This window comes from Corvus moneduloides, chromosome 16 (genome assembly GCF_009650955.1).
Source record: "Corvus moneduloides isolate bCorMon1 chromosome 16, bCorMon1.pri, whole genome shotgun sequence".
Classification (NCBI taxonomy): Eukaryota; Metazoa; Chordata; class Aves; order Passeriformes; family Corvidae; genus Corvus; species Corvus moneduloides.
In genome coordinates, this window is record NC_045491.1 from 7937506 (window position 1) to 7949998 (window position 12493).

Genomic DNA, 12493 nt, shown 5'->3' on the forward strand with positions numbered 1-12493 from the left:
CCGAAATGGGGCGGGACGCGGGGCTGGGGGGGCGCGGGGGGCTGCGGGCTGCCCTGGGGTACCATAACCCCCCAGTCGCTGCTCTGGGAAGGAGCACTGGCATGGTGGGAGATGGAGATGGTGATGGGAGGCATTGGGGAGGTGTATTAAAGGGGTTCACTGGAGGGAGAGCACATTATTGGGGTGCACTGGGGCAAGGGTGCACTAATGAGAGTACATCGAAGGGGTGCACTGGAAAGAGGGTGTATTAAAGGGGTTCACTGGGGAGGGGGACCGTTATTGAGGTGCATTAAAGGGGTTTATTGGGGGACGGTGCAGTAAGGGGGTGCATTGAGGGGGTGCACTGGGGAGAGAGTGCATTAAAGGGGTTCACTGGAGGGGGCATTGAAGGGGGGTGCATTTGCAGCGGGTGTCCATGGGCTGCAGGGACAGACAAACAGCAGCAGCTCCACAACTGTGCGGAGGGTTTGCCCCTACCCCGCACGAGCCCCACGGGTCCCTCTGCACTGCTGAGGGGGGTCTGCCTGTATTCCATCCCCCCAGTGGCTCTCATTCCCAGCTCCTGAGGCAGGATGCCCTTTCCTGGTCTGTCCCACACACCCCGGCTCCCCCCCGCAGCCTCCCCTTTTCTCTCCTCCCTTAATAATCAAATTCTCCGGAGCACTTTGCGGTGTGGCAGCCAGCCAGAAAGGGTTTCTTTAAACTCCACCAGCTCACAATTAAACAAATCCGGGGCTGACGCTACTCGATAGGCGCTTATTCCCCTCCCTGAGAGCTGCCGGGGGATCCAGGGGGGTCCAGTGCCTTCGTTCCCAGCTCTGATACCACCTCACCGTATGGGGCTGCACATCTGACTGAGGGACGAGGGCTGGGAGGGGGTTTGCGCCAGGGGTTTGGGGTGGGGAACGGGGTGTCCGCTGTGCCAGCGCTGCTCTGATGGCAGAGCATCCCCCTGCGAGAGCGTGCTGCTATTTTTAGTCGCTGAGTCCTTGTTGATGGCGCAGCATCGAAGGCAAGGGAGCAGCCGGAGGAGCAGCAGGGCTGGATCAGGCCCCGCGGGATGAGCAGCAGCTGGGAAGCAGGGCCAGCGTGCAGGGAAACGGGGAATACCCTTTGCCCCCTGGGGCTGAGGCGTTGTGGGTTTTGGGTGCTTACCGAGGGTCCCTGCCATGGGAAGTCCTGGGCTGCCTTCAGAGGGCTCCGGATCTGCCCATGCCATGTCCCTGCCAGGCAAGAAGAAGGGGGAGGAAAGGGGAGAAGGCAGGGAAGGAAAGAAGCAGGAGTGGGGGGAGGAAAATAACACGGAATCCAGCCACGCAGCACAAATCCTCCTGGGCAGCAGACGGGCTGCGGGCCACCGTGTGAGCGGGCGGCTGTGCTGGCCTGGCAGTGCCGTGTGGTGGCCCAGCTCGCTCCCAGCACCAGCCCCGTGCCATGCATCAGCCCCCCGCACCATGGCAGCCCCCTGCACTTGCAGTGTGACCCTGTGCACCATCATAGCCCCAGGTCATGCCCTGGTGCTGGGTGGTGCATCAAGTCCTTCTGTGTGCCCCATGAGTGACACAGGGGCTGTGCTGGGCTGTCCACGCTCCCTTGGGACCAAGAGGATGGGATGCTCTGTGGTGGCTATAGCCAGCAGTGAGCACTGCTCCTTGTGTTCCGGGGACAGGGTTGCACCGGTGCTGGTCACCATGGTGGCCCCAAGTCCCTGCCTTCTCCCTTCCCAGGGACCCACACCATGAGCCCTGGCCATTGCACAGCTTTGCCAAGGGCAAGTGTCCAGCCACAGCCATGCACTGACAGCCCCGTACAGATTCCCATCTCAGAGGCAGTGGCTGGAAACTTCTTCAGGGTCAGGAGAGCATGTCCAGCAGGGACGTGGCAGGGACAGTGAGTGTGCAGGGCCCCTGGGACCAGCCACAGCCACCTCCCTCTCCGGGGGAAGGCCGTAACCTCCCTGCTGTTGACAGCTTGATTTGATGCCATTAAAGCGTTTGCTCGGAAACAGCCTACATCAGGCACAACATCTGGCACAGCCCTTCCCCAGCAAAGCTGTGGCGGATCCGAGGGCAGAACTGGCCTCTGGCTCTGCCAGTGGGTCCGGGTGCTGCTGGTGATGAGTGTGTCCCCTGCCAGGGACAGCCTGGTGCCCAGGTGGCCCACAGGGACATGGGACCACAGCTCTGGCTCATGGGATTTCAGCTGGAACATGTTCCCTCTGTGCATCCCCACCTCTGTGTGCCAATGACTGATCCGTCCCCTCGCACTGTGCGCTTTTGCTCATCCTGACATTGTCCCAGCTGTTTGTAAAATTAACAATAATTAATTAATAACAATAATTAATTAATCATGATAATTAATAATAAAGGAGAAAGGGGAGAAAAGCTCCCCCTAAAGCTTCAGCCCAGGGTCTTCTCAAGCCTATTTCATTTTTCAAACCCACTCCCGCACAGCATGAGGGGCCCTTTGCTCCCATTAATTCTCCTACCACTGCCCAGGGCTGCCCCACAGCCTGGCTTTGATTTTCCTGCCTTTGTTCCAGCAGCACTGGCACAGGGCTGGCACAGGATGACATGCTGTGGTAGGCGGCTTTTGTGCCAGCTTTCCAGATGTTTTTGACCCATCTTTTCCCTGGAATTTAGGCTTTATCTGCATCCAGTTGCCTGCAGAGCCTGCAAGATGCAGCTGCAATATGTGGCAGTGACATCGAAAACATCCCAAAAGGGGATGGGGAACAGGGAAAGATGGGGTGCTGGGCTAGTGTGGGTGGCACTGAGCCTGGCTCCGGTGGTGCCCGAGGACACCGTGTGATCGGTGCATCCCTGAGCAGCTGGTGTTTATGGAAAAAGAACTAAATAAAGTCCCGTGTGTGTGTGTTTGTAGACCCCTAAAAGGTGCTGAGGTGTTACTGGTGGGTGCTGCAAGGAAAAGGGACCGAGCTGGGACTCGTCAAACCAGCAGTGTGGTTTATGTGGCTGTGGCAGAACCTCCAGCAAAGGGACTGTCTGGAGCCATGCAGCGTTTGGCATGTTGTGGTGGTGGCATGACAGTGGTGCAGGGACATGTGGGGACACAAGTGAATCCGTGTCCTGGCTCAAGGCTGCCTGGCACCACAGGAAAACGTGCCAGGAGCTGGGGTGGGCTCGGCACAGACACCACCAGCACCCCACCCTCCCCTCTTGTTACACTCATTGCCTTGATGGAGGCTGAGGGGACAGCACTGGTGTCACCGCTGCGTCACTGCTAAGGGAGCAGCACTGGGGATGTCCCTGGACAGCTACAGACCCTTGGGGCTGCCCTAACCCAGGCTGCCAAATCTCAATTCACGTTCAAAACAGGCTTGTGTCCACCCCAGTACCTTCAACCCACCGGTGCTGGGGACAGGCAGGATGCATCCCCCTCCCACCAAGCCCTTCATTAGCCCCCACAAGCCACTTGACTGCCTAAAGAGATCAAACCAGTGACCCAGGTGTGTCTCTGCTCCCAGAGCAAGTGGGGTGAGGAAATGGGGAGCTTTAATGACGACGGTGGTGAGGCACTCAGTAATGACGGCTGCTGGCAGGAGCAGACAGCTTCCAGATGGCATCGCACCGGGGCAGAGGGATCGCTGGGGCCGGGGGGGCTGCAGGAGGCAGCAGCCGGCAGAGACGGGCAGAGCCAGCAAGTTGAAATGACTTTTTTTGCAGCAGAGCCTGTGGTTCTGGCCCTCTGTGCTGCTGCTTCCAGTAATTAGCCCAATAATTAAAAAGAATGGCGATAAGAGGGGTGTGCAGAGGCGCTCGCAGGATCCCGGCATCCCTGGGGAGGCGTGTGAGAAGGGCGGGAGTGATTTGCAGATGTGAGGGGTGGTGGATGTGTGAAACACAAAGCAGGGCTGGAGGACCCCGACACGGTGTGGGGGTCACTGCACCAGGTGGAGCAGGCAGGGAGGGGTGGGCAGCTCCAGCAGCAGGGGCAGGAGGGTGTCTGGGCCCACTGCAGGCAGGGAGGGGGCAACCAGATCCCAGCACCCTCCTGCCCGTGGGCACCGTGCTGCCATGCAAGGAGGTGGGATAGAGGAGAGTGCAGGACGCTGCAAGGTGGGGATGCAGTGCCAGGCAATGTGATGCAGGGTGACATGGCACGATGCAGAGCGATGCAAGGTGACGTGGAGCCAGCTGCTGCCATCCAGGGCGGTGCAGTGCACAGGGAGGGGATGCAGGGCAATGGGATGGGATGCCATGCAGGGCAATGAGATGCAGAGCCATGCAAGCCGATGCAATGCAGGGCAGCACGATGCAGGGCGATGAAATGCAAGGTGATGTGGTGCAGGGTGATGTGAGGTGAGGCAGGAGGATGCGATGCAGGGCAATGCAATTCAGGGCGATGCAATGCAAGGCAACACAATGCAGGGAGTTGAAATGGAAAGTGATGTGATGCAGGATGATGCACAGCAATGTGATGCAGGGCGATGCAAACCAGGGTGATGAAATGCAAGGCAACATGAAGCAAGGGTAGCGTGAGGCGATACAATGCAGGGCAAATCAGGGCGATGCAATTCAGGGTGATGAAAGGCAACAAGATGCAAGGAGATGAAATGCAGGGCAATGTAATGCAAGGCAACATGATGCAAGGAGGTGAAACACAAGGTGAGGTGTTGGAGAGCAATGCAAGGCCATGCAGGCAATTCAATGCACCATGGGGTGATGCCAGACAATGTAGGGCAATGTGAGGTGATGCAGCATCACGTGCTGTATTCCAGGGCGGCTGTGGGGCGATGCCCAGCAGTTGAGGTGAGGTGAGGCGATGATGCCCCCATGGTGCAGGTGACGCTGGCCTTCTCGGTCCCTGGCCCACCACGGTGGCGACGCTTCATTTGAATTCTCGCCTCTCTCTCTTCGCAGATAACAAGCCCGCGCCATGCAGTCCTTTCGAGAAAGGTGTGGTTTCCATGGCAACCAGCAGAGCTACCAGCCGACTTCACAAGATACATCACGCCTGGAGAATTACAGGCATCAAAGTCAGGCAGGGCCGAACTGTGAGCGGCAGAGGCTGGTGGCGAAGGAGTACTACAGTCAGCAGCAGCTGCCATATGCGGGCTATGAGAACAGCGCCGTGGAGAAATACCACCGGGGAAACAAGCAATTAGCGGGGCAGCAGCTGCAGGGCAGGCCGGCCTTTTCCAATTACACCGTGCAGGAGAACAGCCCTTATCCGGCCCGGTATTCCGGGGACGAGAGCCTGCAGGCGTGGGGTGGCCAGCCACAGGCGCTGCCCGGCGGCGTGGCCAAGTATGAGGACAACCTGATGAAGAAGACGGCGGCACTGGCGGGTGGGCGGCCATACCATGAGCCAGCAGCCACCTCGCTGCCCTTCCGGACTCACTTCCAGCAGCAGCCGCAGCAGCAGCAGCAGCAGCAGCAGCAGCCGCCCGCACTCCCCTACCCCAAGCTGCAGCGGCAGAAACTGCCCAACGATGTCTCCTCACCCATGCCCTTCTCACAGAGCCCTCACTTCGGGCAGCACTCCCAGTCCTTCCCTGCCTCCTCCACCTACTCCTCGGTGCCGGGGGGCAGCCAGCCGGCACACTCCTACAAGAGCTGCACGGCGCCCTCGGGGCAGCCGCCACTCGAGCGGCCCCTGGGCAGCGCTGCCAGCCTGGCCCCCGGCCCTCGCGTGCCCAACCTGCATGGCTACCAGCCCAACCGCATCGGCTATGAGCAGCCCCCGCAGCCACCGCCGCAGCCCCCGCAGCCACCGCCACCACAGCCCCCACAGCCACCACAGCCCCCGCAGCCCCCACAGCCCATGCAGGGGCGGCATCATGCCTCAGAGACCCTCCACTACCAAAACCTGGCCAAGTACCAACATTACAACCAGCCAGGCCAGACCTACTGCCCGGGCGATGCGCCACCTGTGCGGACGCCGGAGCAGTACTACCAGACCTTCAGCCCCAGCGCCAGCCACTCGCCGGCTCGCTCCGTCGGCAGGTCCCCGTCCTACAGTTCCACTCCCTCCCCACTGATGCCCAACCTGGAGAACTTCCAATACAGCCAGCAGCCGCTGAGTGCTGGTGCCTTCCCAGCTGGCATTGCTGACCACAGCCATTTCATGCCGCTGCTGAACCCTTCTCCCACCGATGGGACGAGCCCCGACACTCAGTCTGGGAACTGCAAAAACTTGCAAAAGGAGAAGCTGCCCGAAAACCTGCTGTCAGACCTGAGCCTGCAGAGCCTTACAGCACTCACCTCCCAGGTGGAGAACATCTCCAACACTGTCCAGCAGCTGCTGCTCTCCAAAGCAGCTGTGCCCCAGAAAAAGGGCATCAAGACCCCAGCAAGGACCCCCGAGCAGCTCAAAGGGCAGCACTGCAGTCCTGAGAGCAGCACCTACTCGGCAGAGCAGGTGGGGACCCCCCTGTCCGACCCACTGAGCACCCCCCAGTCTGTCCACGCTGAGACACAGGACACTGACTATCTCAGTGGGTCAGAGGACCAGCTGGAGAGAAGTTTCCTGTACTGCAACCAGAACCGCAGTCCTGCCCGCGTCAACAGCAACTCCAAAGCAAAGCCTGAGTCAGTGTCCACCTGCTCTGTGACCTCCCCAGATGACATGTCCACCAAATCAGATGACTCATTCCAGAGTATCCATGCCACGCTGCCCCTGGAGACCTTCACCAAGTATGTTACCAATGAACGGGACTGCCCCCGACTGCTCCTCAGCGCCCTGTCCCAGGAGGAGCTGGCTTCTGAGATCATTGTCCTGCAGGATGCCATCAGCGAGAAGGCGGACAAAGCCTGGGCCAACTTGCCCATGCTGAGCAAGGAGGCCACTAAGTCCCCCTTCCAGCTGGAGAATCACCGGCCCAGCCTGGACTCCATGGTGAAGGGTGCCTGGCCCAGCCAGGGTGACTCCAGCACGCTCACTGAGCCCCTCAAGTTGGACAAAGCTTCAGGGGCCAGCACGGGGAAGGACTTTAGTGAGGAGGTGTATGAGGGTCCCCAGGTGGAGTTCACAGCCACTGAAACCAAGGATGTGCTGAAGGACACGGCCCCACTGGCCTTCAACTCCAAGCCCAGCATCCCGGCAGCGACGTCAAGTGCGGGAGCCACTGGCTACAGCTGCTACTCAAACACCACTGCCAACTCGGTGGCGTCTGAGAATGCCATGGAGCATTTTGAGTGGCCGGAGGAGAGCCTGGGCGAGGCCTGCCTGCGGTGGAAGGACCTCCAGGCCACCGACCTCCCCAAGGGCTTGTTCCCCAGCAAACTGGTGAGCTCCTGCAAGGAGAAAAAAAACGCCTGCGGCTTAGACCTGTGTGATGGAGAGCAACCAGCCAAGAGTGAGCCAGTCCAGGACTTTGGCCAGCAGGTGATGGAGGAGGAGGAGGAGACACTGACCTACGATGAAGCAACAAAGGCAGACAGCGAGAGGTGGCTGCAGGACACCCGGCACTGCTGCTCGGCCGGGGACTTCAGTGAGATCCCCATCATCTCCTCACCGGATCTGAAAGAGTCAGACCTGGAGGCAGAGGAGTACTCCTCTCTTTGTGAGCTGGCTGGCTCAGAGCAGAAGTCAGTGACATACGATGCCTCACCACCCAAGCCCCCAGAGATGCCGGCCGTGCTGTCCTCCAGCGAGGTGCCTGTGTCTGCTGAGGAGACTGTCAGCACAGTGGAGAAGGAGAGCTCAGCTCCCACTCCACGCCTCTCCGGCCAGTCCGTCATCCTGCTGGGCCCTGCTGTGGGCACGGAGACCAAGGTGAAGAGCTGGTTCAAATCCTCCCTGCCCCACATCCAGCCTGAGGAGGAGAATGGCGGAGGGGAGACGTCTCACCTGGAGGCAGCTGATGCTGAATCTGCCTCATCGGTCATGGTGAAGCAGCAACTCACACCCGAAAATGTGCTGGGGAAGATGGAGCCTGTCTCACGGGGCAAGAGCCTCCGCAACAAGAGGGTCCACTGCCGGCTGCCAGAGGGGGATGGCCCTGGCAGCACCATGCTGAATCCATTCGATGAGCTGCCAGCAGCCAGCAGTGTGGCCGGCACCTGCCTGGGGCCAGACGGACAGACGGAGGTACCGAGCAAGAGCACCCAGAGCCAAACGCCCCGGTTTCCAGCCGAGGGCCTGCCAGCACGCATGTGCACCCGCTCCTTCACCGCCTTGGCCGAGCCCCGCGCCCCCGCCCCACTGGAGGGACTGAAAGCCCCCGCACACCAGGAGAAGCTGGGGAAGAAGCCTGGCTGCGGCGTGAAGCAGCGGGTGGCTTTCAAAACCAGGAAACGCAACAGCCGGCCGGCCCCCAGGGTTGTCCAAAACACCAGTGATGCTGCACTCCTGGTGCCTGGCTTGGTGGCGGCAGAGGAGGTGGCAGGGCCGACACCACTGGAGGGGGACGCGGTGGAAGCTGGGGAGAGGGACCAGCGGTCGATGATCCTGCGCTCCCGGACAAAGACACAGGAGGTTTTCTACACCAAGCGGCAGAGGGGCAAGCGGGCAGGTGATGTCCGGCTGAAGAACTGCAAGGCACCCAAAAAGCTCATATCCAACAACCACCTCCCACCTGCCTTCAAGCTGCCAGCACCGGGCAGCCCCCACAAGGAGGGCAAGGTGGGTGCCCGGATGAAACTGCCCAAAGCGGGGCCGGGCATGGGAGGCAAGATGTCAGAGCGGCCCCTGCACTCACTGAAGAGGAAGTCCACCTTCATCTCCCCAATCCCCACCAAAAAGAGGAACCTGGTCCTGCGGAGCAACAGCGGTGGTGTGAAGGAGGAGAAGCCAGAGGGTCCCCCCAGCCTCTTCAAGAAGATGCCGGTGGCCAAGAAGGTGAAAGCCAAGCTGCCTCCCAAGAGCTCTGGTGAAGCCATCCCGAAGCCCCCCCTGCCAAAGGAGGCCCCTGATGTCTGCATCAAGATCACCTCCCGGGCAGCTTTCCAGGAGGCCACTAAGACCAAAGTGTTGCCTCCCCGCAAGGGCCGCGGCCTCAAGCTGGAGGCCATCGTCCAGAAGATCACCTCTCCCAACCTGAAGAAGTTCACCTGCAAACCAGCAGCCACAGCAGTGGCAGCCACAGTGGCTGCCTATGGCTCCTCCCTGAGCCCAGCTGGGGTGGAACGGGAGCGGGTGGTGAAGCACAGTGGGGTGGCTGTGGCAGTGGGCGACGCGCGGCTGCCCAAGCTGGCGGCAGCACAGAAGATGCCCACAATGCCGGTGGCTGAGCCGCTCTGCCGGAACCCCAATGGCCGAGCACCAAAGGGGAAGCCGGGTGGTGGGAAGAAGCTGTCCCATGATGGCTGCCAGGGGGAGGCCTGTGGGTCAACGCCGGGGACCCAGTCCAGCCCCAACGTGGTGGCCAAGAACCTGGGGCTCCTGCCCAAGAAGAGGAACCGCAAGGGCAAAGCGGCAGCGCTGGGCATGGCCAAGGCGCCCCTGAACCCTGCACTGCCACCACCGCTGCCCCGGGAGCGTGTGGCCGGCCCGGGCGGTGCGGAGGAGGCGCCTCGAGAGAAGAAACCAAAGACTGAGGAGAAGGAGGCGGGGAGCAGCGACGGCCCTGCTGAGGGACGTTCTGCCGCCGGGTCGGCGCGGGGCCCGAAGCCGCGGGCCAACCACTCCAACTACAACGGCTACTCCAAGCGGCAGCGGAAGCGTCTGGGCCACGGCAAGGCCAAGGCGGTGCCGGCGCGGTGCAAGAGCCGCGGGAAGCGGCGGCGGCAGCCCCAGCAGGCCCCGCTGCTGCACCCCGCCGAGCCCGAGATCCGGCTGAAATACATCTCCTGCAAGCGGCTGCGGGCGGACAGCCGGGCCCCGCCCTTCGCTCCCTACGTCCGCGTGGAGCGGCGCGGAGAGTTCACCACCACCTGCACCGTCGTGAACTCGCCCGGCGACGAGGCGCGGCTGCAGCGGGGACCGGCCGGGCCGGCGCCGCGGCCGCGGGCGGCTCTGCCCGCCTCCTCCACCATGCACATGGGGCCGGTGGTGTCGAAGGCGCTGAGCGCCGCGTGCCTGGTCTGCTGCCTCTGCCGCAACCCCGCCAACTACAAGGACCTGGGGGACCTCTGCGGGCCCTACTACCCCGAGGACTGCCTGCCCAAGAAGAAATCCCGGCTGAAGGAGAAGGCGCGGGCGGAGGGGCCGGGCGAGGACTCCACCGTGCCCGCCGCAGCCGAGCGGGCGCCCCGCGGGACTGAGGGCGGCTGCGGCGGCGGCGGCGGGAAGGCGGCGCGGCCGGAGGGGGCCGCCGAGGCGGCCAAGCAGAGCGCGCTGCGCTCCAGCCCGCGGGGCATGTTCCGTCGGCTGCAGAGCTGCTACTGCTGTGACGAGAGGACAGAGGGCGAGGAGGCGGCCGAAAAGCCCCGGCGGCACGAATGTCACAAGGCCGAGTCCCCGCCGCAGGAGCCGGCGGGCGACACGCAGGAGCACTGGCTGCACGAGGCCTGTGCCGTATGGACCGCTGGGGTTTTCCTGGTGGCGGGGAAGCTCTATGGGCTGCAGGAGGCTGTCAAGGCGGCTGCAGACCTGGTAAGAGCTCGGCCGCACGCCCGGCATCTCCCGCTGGCCTCCTTCAAGCATTCCTGTGTCTGCACCTCTGGTCGGGATGAAAATTAGGAGTTTTGCCCTGGGAAAGCAGGGCGGGTGCTCAGCACCGTGAGCCCCGCTGGGTCCCTATGAGATTTGTGCTGCTGCGTTGCTGATAGCACCTGAACTCTCCTTTTTAGGCACAAAAATACCTACGGTATTATGTTTTAGGAAGGCGACTGGGCCCCCCTGGGATTATCACATCCCCTGGCCCAGTCCTGTGTTGCACAGGGTGGCTCAGAGCAGGACAGATGCTGCAGGGTGGGAGATGAAAATGGGCACAATGCGGCCTGATGCCACCGTGATGGGCAGCAGGGGAAGGGAAGCTGGAGGGAGGGGAGGACGCTGCCCTGCTCCTCTCCCGCAGTAATTGAAGCAAGGCCGCATTGTGTGAGCAAGATAGGGAGGTTGCTGAAGGGGACAAGAAGTTGTGGCTGCCCCATTCCTGGAGGTGTTCAAGGCTGGATGGGGCTTGGAGCAACCTGGTCTAATGGAAAGTGTCCCTGCCTGCGGGAGGGGGGTAGAATGAGATGAGCTTTTTTAGGGTCCCTTCCACACCATTCTGGGATTCTGTGACGTGGATTTTTAGTACTAGGGAGAGGGAGGGGACAGCCTCCCATCAGAGCCTGAGCAGGAGGTTTCCAGCAAGTCCCCCAGTGCCAGGTTTGAGGGCTGGCTGTATTCCTAAGCCTGTGTGCTCATTTCATGGCTGTGTGGAAGCTGCTGCCCTCACCACAGAGCCAGGTACTCCCATCCCACCCTCACCCGCTGGGGATGGGGCAGGCTGGGCACAACCCAGGTCATGTCCCTTCACCTCCTTCCCCATGGAGCACAGCTGTGGGCTCAGTGTTATCCAGGAGAGTGGTATGGCAGGTAGAAAGCTCGTGCATGGCTGCAGACAGCCAAGTGACAGGAACGGTGTTATTCACAGTGTGCTGACACGGGAGGAAGCATGTTGCCTGGGAGAGGCAAGGAGGGGCTGGAGAGAATCGGGGACACCCGCGTTGCCCTTGCTGCTGGGGCTGTTGTGGTTCTCTTCTTCTGCACTGGGCTCTGACGGGGTCTCTCTGTCTCTCCACATCTCTCCTTCCCTGCTCCGAATTCCCGGGTGCGTGTACAGAAGTGCTCAAGCTGCCAGCAAGCAGGAGCCACCGTGGGCTGCTGCCAGAAGGGGTGTCCCCACACCTACCACTACGCATGTGCCGTCGACACAGGTGAGCTCGGCCACGGGGATGGGGCACGGGGTCCCGGGCACTCTCTGAGCCAGCTGAACATGGGGCCTGTTGCTCCAAGGTGAGGGGTGGGCTCGTGGCTCACTGGCTTGCCAGGATGGTGATGCCCACTGTGCTGGCAGCACTGGCAGGTGTCACAAGCTTGTCTGGCCTCACCTGAGCCCTTCACACAAACGCTGTGGCTGCTTGGTGGCCATGGACCAGGGGGACACTGCATTCCCCCTACTCAGGGACAGCTGCTTTGCAGCGCAGGATGTCCCCTGACACATCCTTGTCCCCTCCTCACAGGTTGCTTATTAACCGAGGAGAGCTTCTCTCTGAGATGTCCCAAACATAAGGTAAGCCCGGAGCCCCCTGTGCACCCTGCAATGCTCTGCAGCTCCCTGTGGCATGAGGACCTGCCTTCAGACCCCAGATTCCTGGGGACACCCATACTGGATGCTCAGCTCAGTGTGGGCATCACATCCATGGGGGTATCAGGGGGGCCAGTGACTGCGTGCATGACTGGGACTCCCCAGATGGGTCTGAAGGGTCTTATCCCCTTTCCTCAGCACAGATGAGGTGGTGAATGATGGTTGAACTCCTTCTCAAAGCGCTGTGTCCCGGGTGGATGCCCGGTGTTGGTGGGGCGGGGGCCGATGGGGACAACACAGGGCCACCTCCCCCCGCCTCCAGCGGGATCCCCGGGCTGACACCTCCGTTCT

The 12493-nt window shown here is 61.6% G+C and overlaps 1 protein-coding gene across 4 annotated transcripts in view; it reads left to right on the forward strand.

The window, feature by feature from the left end:
• Positions 1-12493, forward strand: part of RAI1 (retinoic acid induced 1) — a 74596-nt gene that overhangs the window by 60381 nt on the left and 1722 nt on the right. For 3 of the 4 annotated variants that reach the window (XM_032126081.1, XM_032126082.1, XM_032126083.1), the window contains 3 exons: positions 4884-10500; positions 11678-11771; positions 12078-12127. In XM_032126081.1, the coding sequence (XP_031981972.1) occupies positions 4900-10500; positions 11678-11771; positions 12078-12127 (5745 nt within the window). In that variant the 5' untranslated portion in view covers positions 4884-4899. Of the gene's footprint in view, positions 1-4854; positions 10501-11677; positions 11772-12077; positions 12128-12493 lie in introns of those variants that run through there. The other variant, XM_032126084.1, reaches the window with a different exon arrangement.